At 49.8% G+C, this 20,272-nt stretch overlaps 3 protein-coding genes across 6 annotated transcripts in view; 1 reads left to right on the plus strand and 2 right to left on the minus strand.

Annotated features, from left to right (window-relative positions):
• Window positions 1–7,477, plus strand: part of IFT172 (intraflagellar transport 172) — a 32,888-nt gene extending 25,411 nt beyond the window's left edge. The window contains exons 35-49 of one of the 3 annotated variants that reach the window (XM_081068874.1): window positions 98–227; window positions 2,136–2,234; window positions 2,413–2,522; window positions 2,654–2,717; window positions 2,834–2,920; window positions 3,185–3,301; window positions 3,875–3,985; window positions 4,176–4,295; window positions 4,821–4,916; window positions 5,133–5,192; window positions 5,278–5,376; window positions 5,689–5,842; window positions 6,482–6,573; window positions 6,766–6,890; window positions 7,414–7,477. In XM_081068874.1, coding sequence (XP_080925000.1) covers window positions 98–227; window positions 2,136–2,234; window positions 2,413–2,522; window positions 2,654–2,717; window positions 2,834–2,920; window positions 3,185–3,301; window positions 3,875–3,985; window positions 4,176–4,295; window positions 4,821–4,916; window positions 5,133–5,192; window positions 5,278–5,376; window positions 5,689–5,842; window positions 6,482–6,573; window positions 6,766–6,855 — 1,429 coding nt within the window. In that variant the 3' untranslated portion in view covers window positions 6,856–6,890; window positions 7,414–7,477. Of the gene's footprint in view, window positions 1–97; window positions 228–2,135; window positions 2,235–2,412; window positions 2,523–2,653; window positions 2,718–2,833; window positions 2,921–3,184; window positions 3,302–3,874; window positions 3,986–4,175; window positions 4,296–4,820; window positions 4,917–5,132; window positions 5,193–5,277; window positions 5,377–5,688; window positions 5,843–6,481; window positions 6,574–6,765; window positions 6,916–7,413 lie in introns of those variants that run through there. The other 2 variants (XM_081068875.1, XM_081068873.1) reach the window with 2 other exon arrangements.
• On the minus strand, window positions 6,929–8,676 carry KRTCAP3 (keratinocyte associated protein 3). Its single transcript, XM_081068878.1, has 7 exons — window positions 8,502–8,676; window positions 8,177–8,361; window positions 8,037–8,096; window positions 7,657–7,863; window positions 7,402–7,536; window positions 7,178–7,290; window positions 6,929–7,056 (listed from the first exon to the last, which is right to left on the minus strand). Exons 1-6 carry the CDS (start codon window positions 8,527–8,529, stop codon window positions 7,183–7,185), a joined length of 723 nt encoding a protein of 240 aa, XP_080925004.1. The 5' UTR covers window positions 8,530–8,676; the 3' UTR covers window positions 6,929–7,056; window positions 7,178–7,182.
• Window positions 8,677–8,701: 25 nt separating this feature from the next.
• Window positions 8,702–19,041, minus strand: NRBP1 (nuclear receptor binding protein 1). 2 transcript variants are annotated; one of them, XM_081068876.1, is made up of 19 exons: window positions 18,921–19,041; window positions 16,001–16,230; window positions 15,694–15,816; window positions 15,419–15,520; window positions 14,980–15,069; window positions 14,796–14,836; window positions 14,333–14,427; window positions 13,816–13,839; window positions 12,749–12,832; window positions 12,521–12,579; window positions 12,253–12,351; window positions 10,680–10,812; window positions 10,419–10,524; window positions 10,232–10,282; window positions 10,006–10,141; window positions 9,795–9,848; window positions 9,644–9,707; window positions 9,332–9,387; window positions 8,702–9,249 (listed from the first exon to the last, which is right to left on the minus strand). In XM_081068876.1, the coding sequence occupies exons 2-19, from the start codon at window positions 16,208–16,210 to the stop codon at window positions 9,145–9,147; spliced, it is 1,632 nt and encodes a 543-aa protein (XP_080925002.1). In that variant the 5' UTR covers window positions 16,211–16,230; window positions 18,921–19,041; the 3' UTR covers window positions 8,702–9,144. The 2 variants fall into 2 exon arrangements, with proteins under 2 accessions (XP_080925002.1, XP_080925003.1); XM_081068877.1 differs by lacking the exon at window positions 13,816–13,839.
• Between the last annotated feature and the right edge of the window lie 1,231 nt (window positions 19,042–20,272).

The following is a 20,272-nucleotide window of genomic DNA, read 5'->3' on the forward strand; positions in this document are numbered from 1 at the left end:
AAATGTTGGCAGGGCTGGGGATGGGTCAGAAATTGCACACAAGATAGGCCATGCTGCCCCTCCGCCTTCCTGGTCACAAGCACTGACTTCTCTACAGGGGCATGGAGGGACTCGTGGAACAAGCCCGACAGTGGGAGCAGGCTGGAGAGTATAGTCGTGCTGTCGACTGTTACCTCAAAGTGCGGGACTCCGGAAGCAGCAGCCTGGTGGAGAAGTGCTGGATGAAGGTGAGGCTGCCACACCCTCCCTGGTCCCCTGCTTCCCCGGGCCTCCAATCACACCCAGCGTTCCTTCTCAAACACCCATCCTTTTCCTCCTGTGTCTTTGTTTTCAATCAAGTAGCAAGTATCTATTGAGTGCTTGCTGGATGTTAGATCCAGAACCTATGAAGGCTATAAGACAGAAAGAACCCTGACAGCCAGAAATTGGGGGAAGTCAGACTAACATGTGGCTCAATTAATTAATACTGTATCTGAGTGATCACTACAGTGTGTGATTCAAAGTGAAGTTCCGAGAAGGGTGAGATCTCCAAGGGCTGGAGGGTCAGGGAGGCTTTGTGAGGGAGGAGGCAGACCTAGGACCAGAGCTGGGAGGGCAAATCAAGACCCTGGAGCTGGGGCCAGATGAAGGCCATGAAGAAAGCAGAGGCTTCTCCACTACCCAGCAGCTCCTGAAAAGAAGCCTCTGGCAGATTAAGCCAAGCCAATATGTTTCATCAGCTCTAAGACATATATATATATACTTATATATATATAATATATATATATATATTATATATATACTTATATATGAGTATTATATATATATAATACTCATGTTTTAGTATCTTTGAAATCAGGATACATGTACCATTTAAATAATGCAAGGCAATATGGTATTAGGAGTTATGAAGGGGCGAGATTGATCAGCCCTCTAAATAAAATATTTGTCCAATGATGCCCTTGCAAAATTTCCTCTAGGCTTCTGAGGCCTTGTAATTGAATAGCCCCTAAAAATCGGAGGGGAAGAAAGTAGAAAGAAGGACTGATGATTGGTTATGAGAGTTTAGCATATTTTAACCAGCAAGTACTTATTAAGCATCTGCTGTGTCTTACTCTGGAGCATTGTTTACTTGGGTCTGTGCATGACTATACCTTCTTCAGATTAGTCAGAGGATGGCTTCTTGGATGGGGGCACTTTAAGCTTTGAAGGGTTTAGCTGGTAAAGAAAGAGAGGCAAGGATAAGTTGGGGAAAGACCAGGAGGGTTAGCATAATCTGTAGCTAAACTAGACCATGTAGAAATTAAAGTCTAGTGAGGATGTCAGCATCACAGTGGAAACAGAGGGAGTTATACGACACTTAGGTTTGTGAAACTACTGAGTTTTAGGGTTGGAAGTTGTCTCCAAGATCATCTAGACCAGCACTGTCCAATAGAAATTTAGTGCAGGTCCCAGAGGTAAGTCACGCATGTCATTTAAATTTTTCTGGTAGCCACATTCAAATAAGTAAAAAGGAACAGATGAAAATAATTACAACATTTAGTGTAATCCACTATATCTAAACTATTACTTCAACATGTAATCAAATATAAAACATACACATTATTGAAATATTATACATTCCTTTTTTCCTACTACGTCTTTGAAATCCAGTGTGTACTTAAGCTTACAGCTCATCTCAGTTGCGACGAGCCACATGTCACTAGTGGCTAGTGCTCTGCACAGTACAAACCTAAACCAACCATCACTTTTACGCATGAAGAAACTGAAGCTCAGAAAAGCCCAACACAAACATTGACAGCATGTCCTGGACTCCTATTTTAGGGTTTCTTTCTCTATACCATGCTACCAAAGTTCTATTGGTGACAAAGAACTTGAGAAACTAGGTTGTCAAAGGTGGCAGGGCCAAATGCAGTGACCTTAGACAACAAAGAGAATGTTGGAAAGAGGGTGAGCTGAGAGATACTGGATGGGTCCTGTGATGGTCATTTAAAGGTTCCGATGGACCAGGAGGCAGGCTTTTCCCAGGAGGGTGGAAGGTGAGGGAGAGTTTAAGAGAAAAAGTTGGAAACTGGAGGGAAACCACAGACCAGGCTGAGGACCCCCAGCAGTATTTGTCTCTCCGACCCATTTCTGTCTTCTGTTCAACCACTCAGGCAGCTGAACTCGCCATCAAATTTCTGCCTCCCCAACGCAGCCTGGAAGTAGTTCGGGCTGTAGGACCCCAGCTGATTGGAACTGGAAAGCACAATGCAGTAAGTAGCGTGCTGGGACTGAAAAGACGTAGATTCCACAGATGGGTGGGATGGTGTTATCTACTCCCAGGAAGGTGTGTGAGGTGGGCCTCTTGGCAGGTATGGCATGCAGTTCTGGGCAAACGGGAGACTAAGTAGAGGGGAAAGATGACCTCCAGTCTCTGCTTTCCCACTGCAGGCTGCAGAGCTCTACCTGAACCTGGACCTAGTCAAGGAAGCCATCGACGCTTTCATTGAGGGTGAGGAGTGGAACAAGGCCAAGCGTGTGGCCAAGGAGTTAGATCCCAGGTACGCTCACGGCCCTTCTCACGGGGAGACTCTCCCTGCCTTCCTTTGGTAAAGACTCGGGGAGAAAGTTCTTCTGGGCAGGGTGTGCGTCCCGGTGCCGGGAAGTGTGAAATCTCTGCACATCTTCACAGGTATGAAGACTATGTGGACCAGCATTATAAGGAGTTCCTCAAGAACCAGGGCAAAGTGGACTCGGTGAGACTTGCAGAGTTAGCAGGAGGCAGAAGGCATGGAGAGGCCCAAGAGATGCTCTCCCGTTCCGCGCCCTCAGGTCCTCTCTCCTCATGTAACTCTTTTCACTTGACCCACAGCTGGTGGGTGTGGATGTGGTGGCTGCCTTGGACCTGTACGTGGAGCAGGGCCACTGGGACAAGTGCATCGAAACAGCTACCAAGCAGGTACTGCTCTCTCCCTCCCCTTCCCAGCTCTGCCATACATGCTCTCTGGACTCCCCACCTACCTCCAAAGCCCAAAGATGCCTGATCAGCCTTGGAGAGCTCAGTCTCCCACACTCTGAAGTTCGGGTCAGAGACCAACTTGGGCCTGGCTTGCATGTGCCCTTAGCCTCAAATCCACAGCCTCAAGTCACCACCCACCCTCGCTGCCTGGTCTTACTGATCCCAACCTCCCCGCTTCACCGCTTTTCCTTCACCCCTGAACAGAACTACAAGATTCTGCACAAGTACGTGGCTTTGTATGCGACTCACCTGATCCGAGAGGGTGACTGTGCCCAGGCACTGGCCCTGTATGTGCAGCACGGAGCCCCTGCAAACCCACAGGTACCCCCTTGCTCCCTGGGATGACTGTTTCCTCAAAGAAGTTGTTTCCTTCTCCTCGAGAACCGCCCATCCCCTTAGGGACTGTCTTCTCAAAGGATTCTTTGATCAGCATCATGCCCAGCGACCCCACCCAAATCTCTTCTGAAATGTACAACCTCTCGGGAGGGTTTACCCTTTGAAGAAGCACCAACAGCCTCCCAGCTCTTAGCCAACACACAGGAGACGGTCTTTCCGAGATGGAGCCAGCTCACACCTCGAAGGCCTTAGTAACTTCCTCCATTGAGTGAATGCCACTCTCCTAGCTGAGCATCACAGCTCTCTGGAGGATTAGCCCATCTGCGCCGTGTTCATATTCACACATTTGCCCCAGTCAAACCACCAGTGAGTAAGAAAGTTTTCTTACTCTTCTTTCTCTGCCCTAAAAAAGCATCCTCTTTCTCCATCGTTGGTCCCTAGCTCCTCCCACACACACATATTTGCAGACTGTTTGACTTTTTTTGAACCCATCTCCACTGACTTTCTCTCATACTTGCCCCCTTCTCACTCAGCTCTTTCTCCTCTGTCTAACTTCAGAATTTCAACATCTACAAAAGGCTCTTCACGGACATGGTGAGCTCCCCTGGGACTAACAGTGCTGAGGCATACCACAGCTGGGCCGATCTTCGGGACGTCCTCTTCAACCTGGTGAGAAGCCGGGTCAACAACAGGGATAAGCCTCCTCCGCCTGTCCCTGGCTCCGTGTCTTCTTTCATGTACATAAAGCTTTACCCTCCGATGGACTGTACCTTGCTCTGTCCAGGTGGCCATCAGGGGACCACTCTGTGGCCCTGCTACTCCTGACCCCTGACCGGGCTGTGTTCTTTTCCTGCTGTAGTGTGAAAACCTGGTGAAGTCCAGTGAGGCAAACTCTCCAGCCCATGAGGAGTTTGAGACGATGCTGCTCATCGCGCATTACTATGCCACTCGCTCTGCAGCCCAGAGTGTCAAACAGCTGGTGAGAGGGAGCAGGGAGGCGCACTCACTCTTAGGGACGCCATCTTCAAATGTGTGAAGTGGAATGAATTTAGGTTCCAGATTCTCAAGCTTCTCTCCTAAGTTTGCTTCTGTTTAAGTAAATCTCTAACCTTGCTGAGATGGTTTTCTGCCTGTACTCCTTTGGCTTTCTTAGGTCTCTGTGCCCACATAGCTCTGCCTCATTATGCTCAAATATTCAAATCGCATGACTCTGTATTCACCTCTATAATAGACACATACCTTTGGCTTATTCATGATAGTAATTGTGTCATTATCTCATGTACTTGAATGATAGAATTCTAGAAGTAGAAGGAAATTTAGAAATAATCTATTCCCAGTTCTACCTGCAGATTCAAAAACCTAAGACCCAGTACTGCTTGAGATCCAGAACAGTTTAATATTGATTGTTGGTTTTTTGGTTCCGTGTCTGCCTTAGCTATAAGATCATTAGTCTGGTAGCTCAGTCATTATGCCAGGATCATAATGCTTTGACTTTAATCCACAGGAAACTGTGGCAGCCAGGCTTTCTGTTTCACTCTTACGTCATACACAGCTGCTACCTGCAGACAAAGCCTTCTATGAAGCAGGCACTGCTGCCAAGGTAAGCTGGGACGCGGAAGAGTGGGGTTGAGGAAATAAGGAAACCACAACTCGGAAGGTCTCCCCATCCGCTCAGGTAGAGCAAAGCTGAGTGTGGGGCTGATGTTATGGAGAATATCGTTTTCCTCTATCTTCCTGGATTCTTTCCCCGGCATCCTGGAGAAGCAGCATCCATGCCCAGCAGCTCACTCCCACTTGCAACTTTTCTTTGTTGCAGGCAGTTGGCTGGGAGAACATGGCATTCATCTTCCTCAACCGCTTTTTGGATCTGACCGATGTGAGTAGGAGAGTTGTGCCCAGAGGTTGGGACTTTTTGCATGTCACAAGCTGTTCCTATCTCATGGCTGCCCACTCTGCCACAGGCAATCGAAGAAGGGACTCTGGATGCCCTTGACCACTCTGACTTTCAGGATACAGACATTCCCTTTGAGGTGCCACTCCCAGCCAAGCAGCACATACCGGTAAGGCCGCGGGATTGGAGAACGGGAGGCCTCAGCAGAGTTGAGTACCTTGAGAAGGGAGGACACTTCAGGTTGGTCCTCCAGCCCTTTGTACCGGGCATGTCAGCAACGTCTTTAGAAGGGCCTCAGCCCTCACTGTTCCTTCAGTAAAAGTAGAAGTAGAGGGGAAGCTAAGGTGTAACTGTGACCCCCAATCCAAGGAGGATCATTTATGGGTGAAAGGATGATGGCTTAGCAACACGCCCCACTCACCACCCTCCATGTGCCCTGCCCTGCTGTGCATGAACCTGCTGCCCCCTCTGCCCTTCCCAGGAGGCTCAGAGAGAAGAGGTTCGAGACTGGGTGCTCACAGTCTCCATGGACCAGCGGCTGGAGCAGGTTCTGCCCCAGGACGAGCGCGGTGCCTATGAGGCTTCTCTGGTGGCGGCGAGCACTGGTGTTCGGGCACTGCCCTGCCTCATTACAGGTACAGAACCCGTGTCATGCAGGGCGGCCTGCGGGGTCTCTGGTCCCACTCCCCGCATATGAACGCAGGATATGGTGAGGCCAAAAAGGAACACCCACGCAGCCATAGATAGGGGAGTCACACCACTATTCTCACTGGAGGCTGGGCTGGAGACACAGGAAGCAGGAGCCACACGATCCGCAACGTGCCGTCCGCTTCTCTGCCAACCAACCAACGTCACTTGCTAGCTGCAATCTGCTCTTGCTAGCTCAGCCACCATCTTGCTAGCCCTCATTTTTTGCTAGCGTAGCCACAGCAGTTATATTAGTGGCCACTGGCTCACTGGTTACAGCCGACGGCCAACTAGCCACAGCTGATGGCCATTCGATCACAGTTGATGGCCATTTACTACCTGAGCCAGCACCTTTCCACGTGAGGCCGAGCCTGGAAAAGGCACTCCTGGCTCTGTCCCCACAACCCAACGGCACCCCACGTCTGTAGTGGGTAGAAAGGAGGGAAAACAGCAGAATCAAGGAACTATTTTACTGATTGAGTCAAGGATGCAGAAAACAAGAACATCCTATTTTTCACTCCTAAATGACTGTTTTCCCCCCTCACTCCCTCTCAAACCCCAGCTCACCTTTTCTTCTTCCCGCACAGGCTACCCCATTCTGAGGAACAAAATTGAATTTAAGCGGCCCGGGAAAGCAGCTAACAAGGACAACTGGAATAAGTTCCTCATGGCTATCAAGGTTCGAGCGCAACTTGAGGGATGGGGCGGGGAGAGCGGCACTGAGGAAAACAAACCACGAGAGGGTGGGCGGGAGTGTGCAGCTGCAGCTTCTGAACCCTGCTGCGCACACCCAGATGGAGCCACTTTTCTCTATAGCAGGAATGTTTTTCTCAGAACTGATGAGTTCCTCTCCTGTTCTGTTTGCTCACAGACCTCCCACAGCCCTGTGTGCCAGGATGTGCTGAAATTCATCAGTCAGTGGTGTGGAGGGCTACCCAGCACCAGCTTTTCCTTTCAGTAACGCTCAGGAAGAGTTCTCTTCCTTATTAAAGTCTTGTAAGTAACTGAGACCACTGTATTTCATTAAGGTCACCCCCAGCAGCAGCCCAATATCCTTTCCCCAAAAACCAGAATCAAGTGGAAGAGAAGTTCTTTTATTACAACCATTTATATCATCCTAGGGGGCAGGGGAAAACCGTAGACTGAGCCTCTGGATCAGGAGCTGTTTGACAGAAGGGAGAGCCTGGGTCAGAGGGCAAGCAGCACAGCAATAGACTAGACCCAGTCTAAGAGCAGTTCCCTGCCCCCACCCTTTCCCAGGCCACAGCCCTGGTGGCCATTACCTGTCCTAAGCCCAACTTTTCTGTGATGCCTGGATTTCTTGATGTTGATCTAGTAGCTGCTCATTATCCTGCCTTATATGTTTAAGATGTTCAAGCTCTGTCAGTTCCTCCAGCTGCAGAAGAGGCTGGGGTTAGTACTCTGCCCTGAATTTTCTAGTTGAACATCTTTACAGCACAGCCAGTCAGTCTGTACTGAATGAACCCTTCCTGTCCGTCTTCCTCACCTGCTCCTGTAGCCCTTCCTTCCTGCAGGGCCCAACCCCACGAAGAGTGAGTGCCGCCACACAGCAGTAACCAGATAGAACGGCCTCTGCTGCAGACATGAGCAAAGAAGGGATCCAGAGAGCCAAGGCTGTGTCCTAAAAGGTGAAGAGGAAGGATCGGGGGACCAGTAGGAGCAGGGCAGGAGTGGCAAGTTGGGGCGATTAGAAGGCAGACCAAGGCTTTGTGGACTGCAAAAAAGCTGAGCACGCACTCACATAGATTCTCGTGGGGTCAAAGGGGCAGTCCGTGTGTCCAGGCCCCTCGTCCAATGGTAGCAAAGGATTCAGCAGTCCTGGGTGGCAGTCGGCAATGAGAAGGCGGCCACCATTGGCCACAGTGAGTGCCACAGCAAGGAGGAGGCCCAGGGAGCAGGCGGTGGATAGCAGCAGGTTGGCCACAGCGAGTACCAGCAGGGCCCAGTGCTGGCAGGGGCAGAGCAGGTGAGCAGCTGGGGTACCGCTCTGCTCCCACGGACTAGATACCTCGGCTTCCCTATCTGAGGCTCCTCCTCCCCACTTAAAGATGAAGCTGCGTCAGCCCCCCACTTCCCTGACTCAAGGTCCCCTCATTAAAAACGCCGCAAATCCCCCCTCACCAATCGTGGGCGAAGAAGATTCCTGGATGCCAAGAGGGCCACAAGTCCCACGGAAACACTCTGGAAGACACAAAGCCTGAGGCCGCAGCTGCTCTCCGCTCTCCGCCCTCCCACGACCCGGCCCCGCCCGCCCCGCTCACCAGCAGCCCCGAGCCCACGGAGATGACATTGGCTGTGGTGTACTCCGGCGTGACGGCACCGCGGGGATTAGCGACGTGCCGCAGGACTGTGCCGTGCAGCACAGCCCCCAGGAGGAGGTTCACGTGGCCCACCAGGATCAGTGCGAGGCCCACGCGCATAAGCCGCCAGGGGCCCCGGGCCGCGTCTACGAAGCACGGGGGAGGGACAGACTTGAGCCGGGGGAGGAACCGGGAGAGCCCTCGCGGCCACCCTAACCTAACCAGGGGCCACAGGACGCGTCGAGGGTGGGTGCAAGGGACCGAGCCCCAGTGGGCCGGAAGTTACCGAATCTGCAGAAGCGGCAGGACCTCATCACGTCCCTCTGCGCAGGGCCGCCGGGCAGCTCTACCTGGCCCTGGCCCCGCCCTCGCTCGCAGGCCAGTTCCGCCCGCTCACCACCTGAAGGCCCAACCTCCGCGCCGCGGGCGGGGCTCCAAGCCCCCGCTCCCCCTAGCGGGGGAGGCGCACACACACAGGAGGCTTTTAGCAAAAAGTAGACTTTTATTACAGCAGCAACTGAGGCGAATCGAATGGCCCCCTAGGGCCACAACTGCAGCACCACCCATGTCTCCCGCCCTGTCCGCCCCAGCGGGATTGTAGAATTCAGCTCCCCCAGCGCCCGTGGGCCTCCTTTCCACACAGGCTGGGCAGGAGCCGGCAGATCAGCTACTAGCCCCCAACTAGAAGGCGGCTGCTGAGAGGGCCCAGGCCCACGTCTGTGCAAAACAAGTAAACAAAGTGCAGAGGGGAGGAAGAGAGGGGGAAGGGGAGGGTGATGCTCAAAACCAGGGAGCCCCAAGGCCCTCCTGAATAATAAAGGAGGGAAGGGGCTTCACAGGGTAATACTGACTGGGGGCAAGGGGCAGGAAGGCCGCAGCAAGTCTAGGGACTGCCACAGCTCAGATGAGGGGCCTGGCCCGAGTGAGCTCTAAGAGGAAACGGTGACAGCGGCTGAATTGAGGGTGCTGTTCCTGGCAAAATTGAACTTGTTCAGAGTCTCCTCTAGCAGAGAAGTCAGCCGGCTCTGGTCAGCCTGGGGGAGAAGAAGTCGGTGAGACGGACTTAGAGAAGAGCAGAACAGAGGCAGCTAGGGCCGCTGAAGGCAGAAACCTCACCTCACTAATGAAGCCCAGCTGTACCAGCTCAGCCGCCAACTCAGGGATGTTCTCATCTGACAGAGAAACAGGAGAGGGTGAGTACAGGGTAGGAGTGAGGGGCACAGAGCCCTTCCAAGAGTCCCCGCGGGTTAGCCTCGCTGGGAAAGACCATACAAGGGTCTTTCAGATCCACCCCTACATTTTAGGGGCTACTATATCCATTTTATGAGTCAGTGTGTTACTGCCCTGTCACCTTCCCCAGCCCTGAATGTGTCCCTCACAGATAAGGCTCACAGACTCTCCATCCTCTGAGGGAAAGGAGACACTCACTTGGCATCAGGTCACAGCTCAGGTGCCGGTTCAGTTTGTCCTCCAGCTTCAGTAGAAGCGTCAGCTGGAGAATAGGATAATGAGAAAATGAGGCTCCTCTACTCCACCCCCTGGCCACCCAGCCATGTGCAGCCCTGGCCCTGAGTCTTACATGGTGTTTGACTCCCTCCTCCACTGACTCAATGTTGCATTGCATCAGCACCACCTAGGAAGAGGGGACAGAGGGTTACTAGAGTAGGGACCAGTGAGTGACAAGGTTGCCAAGGGGGAGAAACAAATTCCTTCCTCTAACAAAGCCTCATCTGAGATGTCCTCTCCCTTCCACCACGACCGCACCCACATCCAAACCCACATAGCCCCACCTTGCGGGTCTCCACCTCAGCTGGTTCAGGTGTTGGAGTCTTGACAGAGGGGGGCACCACAGGTGATGTCACCTCCTCCTGCTGTGGCTGCTGGGGCCGAGGCAGCCCAAAGGCTGTCAGGGGGTAGATCCCATTCCTAAAGGGAGGTCACACAGGTCACGTGGGCTCTGTGGCTGCCTTAGGACACCCGCCCCTGTTTCATCAAGGAAGCCTTCTCTTCTCTCACCTGACATCTTCAAGGAATTTGTCCAATTCCAGAGCTGGGGACTGAGAGTATCTGGAGGAGAAAAAAAGAAGATGGAAGGAAATAAGCAAAACAGCACAACCATTCCCAGAGAATGAATAGCTAACAGAACCTGCAGGAGGGCAGTGACCAATCTGTCCCTTTCAGACCCTCTCAGTTAGTTACTCACAAAGTCTGAACTGGTTCTCTTCCTGGTCCTGCAGGGATTTCAGCCAGTACAGCACTGGTATCCATGTTTTTGGTGATCTCCTCCAGTGCGTTCTCTGGGATCATGTCTGGAGGGCATGATGGGATGGGAAGTTAGGGAGAGATAGATTAATGTCAGAGAAGGCACAAAGGTCCTGGAAGTAAAAGAGGAAGGACAGCATGCAGTGATAGGTACAAGTTTCCAGACTGGAAGAAAATTCCTAGGAAGGCCAAGGGGACTCACGTTGGTGCCCCACAATGCAGTGGGCAGCAAGGAGTTTGAGTGAGGGCACTTCAAACAGTGCTGGGTGGAACAGAAGTTCTCTGGCTGTTGGTCTGCGAGCAGGCTCAGGCTGCAGGCACTTTTGAATGAACTCCTAGAAAAGGGAACAAGGAAGTGGAGCAGGCATTTGGCAAGCACCCCACTGTGTTCATCTTTCTCTCACTGGACTTAGCACAAGGCTTTCTACATACCAGGTGTTCAACACTGGTTGAGGGAACAAATTGCTAAATGTATCAGAAAGACTTTGAAAACCATAAATATTATATGAAAGGTATCATTCACTGTCTTTCTGGTTTTAATTATTTTTCTGCTCTCCAACCGCAAGTTTTCTCTTTTCCTTACTATTCAAACTTGTGTTGTCTGTTTCCTTATTTTCTGCTTTATTAGCCCACTCATTGCCTTCCTCCCTTCTCCAACCCTCACCAAATTTACCTTCTCCCCAAACTTACCCATTGCCGTCACCATCTAACCACAATTTTCTTTATCCACTACAATCATTTAGTAAATGCACTGGATTTCCCCATGCTTCCTCTAAACACCCCCTTTTCCACCTCGCCTAGATCCCATGACAATTAACCTGCTTTTCCTCCTCCGATCTTGAAGGCCAACAAAGTCATATCCTTGAACACCCCACCCTAACACTGAACTAGAAACTTATTCCACATTGGCCTCAAGACTTCCCGCTGGTCTTCCTTCTTTTCTCTCCTGCTTCCTTTCACATTTATCTAATGATATAAACTATCCCTGTTTGGACCCTTCTGTCCTGACTTTTCTCACTATAGTCTATCTACTGACACATAACCCTTACATCCTTTAAATCTTAGTTCATTTCAGGGAACTTTCCCTAACTAAAACTACAGTTGGCCCTTGAACAACATGACTTTGAACGGTCAGGTCCATTTACAATTTTTTAAAATAAACACTTGTACTGTTTTCAATCCACAGTTGGGAGTCCACATGTGGAGAGCCAACTGTATGCATTGATTTATGCCACTTTATATAGAGAACTTGATTGTGTGCAGATTTGGGTATCCACGAGGGGATATGGAACCAACTGCCCATAGACACTAAGGGGACAACTTAAGTTTCTGGGGAGTCACAAGTTATACATGGGTTTTAGACTGCACGGGGGATTGGTACCCCTAACCCCTGCATTGTTCAAGGGTCTACTGTACATAAAAATAAACCCCCAAATGACTTGATTTGATTAACTCAAACTGATTGATTTAAAATATCAAAATGAGTAAGTGTAAACCAATTAAGGAAACCATCAAATTAGTTTACTTTCACGTAGACATAACCTGAATTAACATACAACCTTTAACCCCAATATTACCCATCTTAAACCCCCGTTGTGTGTGTACAAAAAACATGGTAGGCATCACGTAGGGGAAAGTTCACTGCTTTTGCCTGGCCTTTCTGCTTTATGTTCTTTTCCCCTTAGGAGACGGCATATTCCCAGTAGGTAGAAAGGAAGAAAAACTGAAGACATTTCAAAGTCTGTTAAGGAGGGAGTGATGCTGAAGATTCTTACCCTCTGTAACGGGTCTTCTAGAAGCTGGATGGCACTGCTAATGGCTTCCTGTGGCACATACGAGGACTCCCCATTGCCCTGAATCTCTAGCACTGCCATCTGCAGTGAGGGGGAATAAAAAGGAAAGGAGAGACCTAAGAACCTCAATGTTCCCACAATCACTCCCTCAAGACCAGTACCTTACTTGTCCTCCCTCCATTTCCCCCTTCCATCTTCTAAGGTGGCCCCTTTCCACCACCACCACGACTCCCACTTGTGGTTTCCTCACCTCCAGTGCACACATGCCAAAGGAGTAGATGTCCACTGCTGTTGTCACATTAGTGACTTCTAGGGAAAACAGAGAAGGCTTCGGTGAATCAGAGGACAGGTAGCAGAAATGCCTTTAAAAAACTTTTTGTATGCCAGTAGAGAAGGACTAGAAGTTTCAGTCATGTTACCTCTGTGCCTCAGGTTACAAGGTGGGGGATGGGGAGAGAGAAATACTGGAATGTCTCACCTCCATACTCTGGTGCAAAGAAGTGTAGATTCTTCTGCTCTTCCCGACAAGTCTTCACATGATTGTTGATAGTGTCAGGAGCCACTGGGAGTAGGGGAGATACCCACAATCTGACCACCATCAACAAAGCAGTCTCACTCCAGAGAGGCCCCAAAAGCCAAATCTCTCCTGAAGTTTCTAACCCTCAACAGGCGCAAACTTACCCCTTTCCCGTCACGAACTTCAGACTAAACACGAACATCAGACTAAAGATGACCTCTACCTACCTTCCTTTCTCAGGTCTACCGCTTCTCATCTAAGATCCCTAATTCAATAGCGACAACGGCTCCACACTAAACTAACAGGTCCTTGGGGGCTGTGGGCTAGTCAAGGAGCAACATAGGCTAAGGAAAAACTTTTGCTTGTGACCTGTTCACCTTCCCCCAAACCCAGGTACATCTAATCCCTGATCACATGAAAATGTTTGGTTGAGTTCTTTCATCCACCCTGCAAATTGCATAAAATAAAAGGCAGCCCATCCTAATCTGGGATAGACAACTTCAGAAACTTGGATAAAGAAGGATAAGAAGGATACAACCCAATAGCCTCCTCCTGCCCACCTCTGCTGACTCAAACTCAGAAATAGCTCAAAACTGACCAATAAACTTGAATCCATTTCACATTTAATCCACCAAAAATTTTAAATTCCTGCTCTATCCTCTTGTCAACCTCAACATTGCCTGCCACAAGGAACCAGGGCCAGGCCCCACTTGTACTCACTCGGATCATAAACAATGAGTACAAGTCACAGAGAGTCTGGGAGCACAATATGATTTAGGGAACCAGCCTGATGATGAGGGGCATTAAGAATCCAGGAGGTTAAGTAGCCAGCCCGGCAGAATCCACAAGAAACAAGCAGGTTATGGAAGGGCAAGCTGGTGGAGGGCTGGTAGGGCGGAAACCAAGCAGGCATAATTAAGCAGGGGAAGTAGGGGAGGTAAGCTCCCATAACTGCATGCACAGGGCAGCAGCACAGGGGAGCAGAGGGAGCACAAACAGAGCCCCAAGTGGGGCAAGGGAGCTCTCACCATTAGCAAAAATCCTATGAAAGACTGTTGGGAACAGAGCAGCCCGTAAGCGGGAGGGAGGAAAACAGAGAAAAGTTGTGAGCGATGGAGCAGCCAAGCCCCCGACAAATGGCCACACAAACACCACACAGACACGGCACCACAGATGTTGTTAGACACTGCACACAGATACACAGCAAATGAAAGCACTCACAGCAGCACAGCCTGGAACCTCCTTTGGTAGGGTCCGGCCCCATAGGCCCAAGCTAGACCTTCCACCCACTTCCTGCCCTTTCCCAAGCTCCGATCAAGATTTCTGTATTTACCCCTTCCCCTCCAAAAAGGTGCAAGATTAGACCCTACCCACTTTCCACTAATTGACTGGCCTCTCCCTATGAATTATCCTTCGAAAGGTCCTTTCTCTTATCACCAGCCCACACCTCAGAATTTTGCTCTGCTCTCCCCATTGCTTTCACCTTACCCCCATCGTTCCCAAATTCCCGAGGCTCCCCTGCCCAGAACCTCTCCCTCCCCTCACCAGAGCCAATCTTGATGAGTCCGTTGTGCTGGATGAAGATGGTGTCACAGGTCAGGTTCCCATGGATGATGGGGGGGTCACAGGAGTGCAGGTAGCTGTGGGGGCACTGGGCTGTTAGAGGGGCCACTGGGCAACTGAGGGCGGGGGGACCCAAGAGTTAAGAAGAGGAAGGGCGTGGTGGTCTCTTGAGGGTCACACAAAGCTAATCCCCACTCTCTGCATCTCCATTATGCCTGCTGAGTTAAGTAGCTTGATAAGCACTAGGAGAAAGAGATGGGAGGCAGTATGGTGGTTAGGGCATACGATGGACCCTTTAAAAGATCCATGGGGACATAGTCTTGCTAGTATATGACTCAAAGAAAGTGGGGAGAGGCAGCAAAGAACAGCAGAGTGGTGCCCTGAAATCTGTTTGGAGGAACTAAATCAGGAAAGGTGGGAAAGACACTAACCAGACCCCGCTTACCTCAGGGCAGAGAGGATCTGTGTGCACCAGCGCTTCCAAGCCTGGAACAAAGTGATCACAGGGTCAGCAGTAATCCCCTCTCAACCTTCCACAGATCCCTCCATCCCTTCCTAATCAGCTTTATAATTAACATACTCTTTTGTAAACCCCCAGGCCAGCGTAAGACTTGGCTCTCCCCCCATACCTTTTCATTCATAGTCTTGTGGTTCTTTTTGGTCTTCTTCAGAAACTGCTTAAGACTCCCAGATGACATGTATTCTGTGATAAAAATGACCTGAAAAGACGAAGCACACAAATAAGGCCTTATAGTAGAAATGACCCCCTACCCAGGGACGTACGTATACACCAGATACATATTACAATTGGAAGCTTGGTTTTTTGTTTTTGTTTTTAAGTTTCTCTTCTTTTGTTGTTAGTATCACTTCCTTAGATTTAATAGGACAAACTACCGAGCTATGGAAGGAAGAAACAAAAGTTCACTCATTTCTGCCCAGTCAATGCCCTCCTCTGAAACCAGCTGATTCCAGTTGTGTTTCAAAACTACCTTGTTTTAATATTTGAATGTAAAAGGAACAATAAATGTAATTAGTCTCTTCACAGTAAGCTCAGGAAAATGTTCTTACCCTGGCCTTGTTCTCTTTAATGTCAGCCCAATACTTGTGAAACTTAACAATGTTGAGATGTTCCAATTGAATCAGATTATCAAACACAGCGCGGACCTTTTCCTGGGAGCAGGGGAGACATTGGGAGAACAGGGTTAGAAATCATTTTAATCCTGCAGCTCTTCCCTATCCCACCCCAGAAATGCTCTAACCCTAACATACTCTCCTCAGTCCGCTTCCTCTTTAACACCAGCATTCTAATACCACACAGGCTGCATCATTTCACCATTACCTACCTCCTGCAGCTTGTAGTTCTTGCGCTCAGAGAATTGTACCTCATTCCACACAACCTCTACACCCTCTTCTGTATCCATGGCCAGATATGCACTGTCAATACCTGGTACATTCCGTTGATTCACCTGAGAAGAAATTCAAATGAAAGAGAATTAAAGTTACCTCATGAGCCCTCAACTTTAATACTCCATATGATCATCTTCTGCGCTCTGACCTGTTGAAGTGTGGTCTGCCCCTTTGAGAATTTGCCCCTCTCTTTCTCAGCTCTTCGAATTCACTGACCCAAAAGTGACACTACCATCACCTTACCTCTTCTCGCCTCTTCTGCCAGCGCCCACAGGGTGACTCTTCCAAGATCTCAGACTCATCTTCACTTTCTTCTTCTTCCTCTGGGGAAGCAGCTGAGGTCGTGGAAGTCACAGGAGGTGACACTGATGTCAGGCCAGGAGCTGAGGATGAGGATTCTACCTTTGGATCTGAGCCACTGCTGAGTACTGTCTGGGACTCCCCCTCCGACATGCTGGAATGAACACTCAGGCCTGCATTGGTGGGGGTGAGGATGAAAGGAACAGGCAGTGAGGTCAAGGTCAAGATAGATCTATAAAGATTTAATCCTAAAAACCTCATCTGAAGTTAAGAAGAAAATAAAACATATACCTCCTTTGTTCCTTTTAAATCCAAAATCAGAGTTAGTCCTGTCTGAACACTGAAACACTAACTACTCTCCTAGTGTAAAGAAGGGAAGTTATTTGGTTGAAGACGACCCACCAAGGAGGTCCAAACACGAGATTTATGGCACTATAACCCACCCTTAGTGACACCCAAAGGAACAGCAAAATGAGGGGCCCCATTCCTTCTCAGCAAATACTCAAGCCAATGGCCTTCCCTTTGAATCTTCACCTATTTGCTCAAGAACTTGGCTACAAGGGCACTGTTCAGAACAGATGGCTCCAGACCCATTCTTCCAGTCCAAAGACTGGCCCTGTATCAATCTCAACCAATTTATTGCTCTGAAATCCTCAGTTGATTTATTCCACTAGAACTAAACTTGGCAGTCAGTACCCACCCCTCCTACACACAGAAAAAGGCTGCCAGTCCATGGTGAAGCCACCCTTGGGCCAGGTGACAGGCAGTGGTTAGTGACTTCATCCCTGATGACCTCACCTTCCCTGTGATGTGAGTCTGACAAATGGGTATTGCTTAATGACATTTTTTTTTTCATTTACGCATTCAACAAATATTTATTAAGCACTTGCTGCGGGCCAAACACTGTGCTAGGTGCTTGAGATACCACAGTGAACAAAATAAAAAAAGATGCTCATACTCATGGAGCCACAAATTGAAGGCAGATCTAAGACTTGAAGCTTCCGGTTTTCATTTCATTCACATGACTCAAAGGTACCATCCCCTGGGGCACTGGATGTGACATACATAGTCCTGTCAAGTACAAATAACTCAAGATACAGCCTTTATAGGAAAAAGTACTATATAACATAACGTTTTTTTTCAGGGACATGGCTACTTGAAGAAAAAGAATTTTCAAAAGCTAAATGTCACTAACTTGTTCCAATAGTCACTGGACAACCATCAAATGTTATTCCATATCTCTAAAAACACAGGCTGTGAAGGAGTTGGAACCTGCGTGTGCTGGACTCAAGAGAGTGCTCTCCAGTATGAAAATGATATCCTCGAGTCAGTCAAGTCAGTTCAGAATACAGAAGCCTTTGATCAACACTATCTGTGGGAAAACTCTCATTTCTTTTTAGAACTTTCAGATGCCTCCTCCGTACATCTCTGCCCACAACCTATACTTTTCAACTCAAATCAGGAGATTTTTTTATTAGATGCCATTCTAGTATATACCAGAGGCCAACAAAACACTACAGGGAAAATCTGGCAAGATATTCTTTCCCTGTGTTATCGTCTAGGTTCTTGACTATCCTAGATTTTATTCAACCAGACAGGAAAGCTACAATCTGCATGTCTTAGTAATCTACCAGAAAAGGAGTTAGAAGTTATTTTCTTTCTTCTTCACCTAAAAAGTAGCTAAGAAAATGGTAAGAAAGTTCACATGGGTTCCTTTCTAGAGCGGCTATATTTACAGAACGCATCCTGAATCCAAACCGCTAAGTAACATTTCCAGCTAGACTACAATAGAAAATGCTGGTGGAATTCTAATACAGAAAGCCTGTAGCCAGTGGGCTCTCAAGAAACTTCTGGACCCAGGCACGGACAATCCACAGTAGGTCACCACAAGAGAAGCCAAGCTTTCATCAGTCAGAGATGCCCTTGGAACGCGCTGGCCCTCTCCCTCCCCAAGCTTTCCCCACTCGGCAAGATGAAGGCAATGCCCGAGATCCCCTAGCACTTCCCCTACTGAAGAAACCTTTGCAACGCTGGTAGTTTCGTCCAGGGTCGTTCAGAGGTTCAAACGAGATCACAAATGGAAAAGGCCATTTGCGCCCCTGAATGGAATCTCCTGGCTGCCTCCAGCCACCCCGCGACGCACAGTGTGTTCAGAGCGACCTGCAAAGTTCGTCTCTGAGACTTTCCATTTCTCGGACTGCAGCCGCTCTGCATTTCAACTGCTCGGCAACAGCTCGCAGGCCACAGGCCTCTCGGCTGCGCTCGCCCGGAGCGAACCAAAGAGGGCCTCTGAGACCTACGGGGCTGTGCGGTCACACGCACAGCATGCTCAGGGGAGGCATTTCACACTCCAACAGGTCGCCCTGCCCGGCGTGCGCACAGGAGCGCGGGCCCGTCAGGCCGGCTCCCGGAGCACGCGCCGGCCACCTCAGCACAGGCGGGCCCCGCGGCGCCGCCAGGGGCGCAGGCCACGCCCCCGCGCAGTCCGCGCGCCGACCCCGCGAGCAGGCGCGGCCCCGACGCTCCTCTTCCGCAGACCGCCGGGCCCGCGGCCGCCGCCCCCGCCGCCGGCCCCGCCTCTCGCCAGCCCGAGTTCCACCCGAACGCCAGGGCTTCGCACCCCGCGTTGGCAGAATTCCCGGCTGCCGTCGCCGCCACTCGGAGGAGGTCGCGGAGGGTCGGGCAAGAACTGTGGGGCCGAGCTGGCCCCTCGGCTCCGACGGGCCGGGCCTGGGCCTCCGAGTGCGCTGGGCCGCCTTTAGACACCCGCCTGCCAGGGTCTCACCGTCCCGGGCCGCGGAGGCCTATCCTTCCGTTCTCTTGCCAGACCCCCTTCCTCCCCCCCATTCCCCTCGGTGCTCACCTCCCGACTCCGCTTCCCGCAGCCTGCGCTTCAGCTCCAGCTCGGGTTCCGGGGCCGCAGAGCAGACAGACTCCCTCACAGCTGCGCTCCACAGCGCAACCGAACTGTGGGCCCCGCCCTCGCGGCGTCCCAACCAACGGATGGGCGGTGCCGCACTGCCGTTGGGTTGCAATTGGACTGAGCAGCCGGGATGGGCGGTACCCCAGCGGTAGACGGACGGTCGCTCTCAGGGATAGTCTTCAACTGGGTGTCCTCTTCAGCCTGTCCGGCCGAGACGTCTCAGAGGCTTTGAAATTTCTGGTCTCAACTGGGGCTCAACTCTCTGTCCAGCCTTCCGTCCACTCCAGATGCCCCCAATGGTTCTGCTGGGCTAAAGGAAGGCCTTCTCTCTCTTCTTGAAGGCGCCATGACAGTTCTAGTCCGACTAAAAGACAAAAGGAGCGAAAGACGTAGCCACAATCCAAGAGCGCCCACCCACTTTGATTATTTGGGGGCGACACTGCGTAGGACACCAATTCAGAAAGCTTTAAAAAAAAAATCACTGAATACATTGACTCTGAAAATTAATAGTTGACGTTTCGTGATTGCATAGCACTGATATTTGCCAAAACTTTGCAAGAGGTTTTCACAGATGTTACCTCTTTGATCTTCATAACAAATTGAAATTATCATTCAATGATAGTTGACAAATGAAGAAAACTAAATCAGGCATTAAGCTATTCACCGAAACCCAACTATAGAATCCAAAACAGTCAGATTCATTAAATAAGACTTGAAAAGATGTTTGGAAGGAATTTAGATTGCAAAGAAGAGGAAAGAAAAGATGATAGATTCTAGGTGAGCCTGTTGATCTGGGGAAACTAAACACCGGAGCCCGAAGGATAGAAGTTCACTCTGCCATTAGACAGGAATTACGGAGAGAGGAGGATGAACCCATCATCCACTTGGGAATGTCATTATCAAATTTCACTGTACTTAAAGGGACTCTCTAATCCTATTTAACTGATAGAAGGATATCTGGCAAAAAGCCATAGTTTTCTCATCTCTTCACCTCAAAATATTTATTTTAAAAAACAATCTTTCATCCTTGATTCTTTTGAAAGAGAAGCTTCAAACACTTAGAAATCCAATGAAAGTTATGGACCTTGTTTTGGATTTTTAACTAATGCATTTGCCCACCAAAGTTAGCATATAATTTCAGGGAGTTGAGGTTAAAAATCTTTGTACTAATCTCAAAGAAAGGATGTTCCTCTTCTCCAGATTAACCTCCTCCCTGTGCACTCCAAAGCAATTGGAACACTTTTTCCATGGCAGCACATATAGCACTACTTTAATTTTTTAACCATCGTCGA

The sequence above is a fragment of the Rhinolophus hipposideros genome (genome assembly GCF_964194185.1).
Source record: "Rhinolophus hipposideros genome assembly, chromosome: 12".
Lineage (NCBI taxonomy): Eukaryota > Metazoa > Chordata > Mammalia > Chiroptera > Rhinolophidae > Rhinolophus > Rhinolophus hipposideros.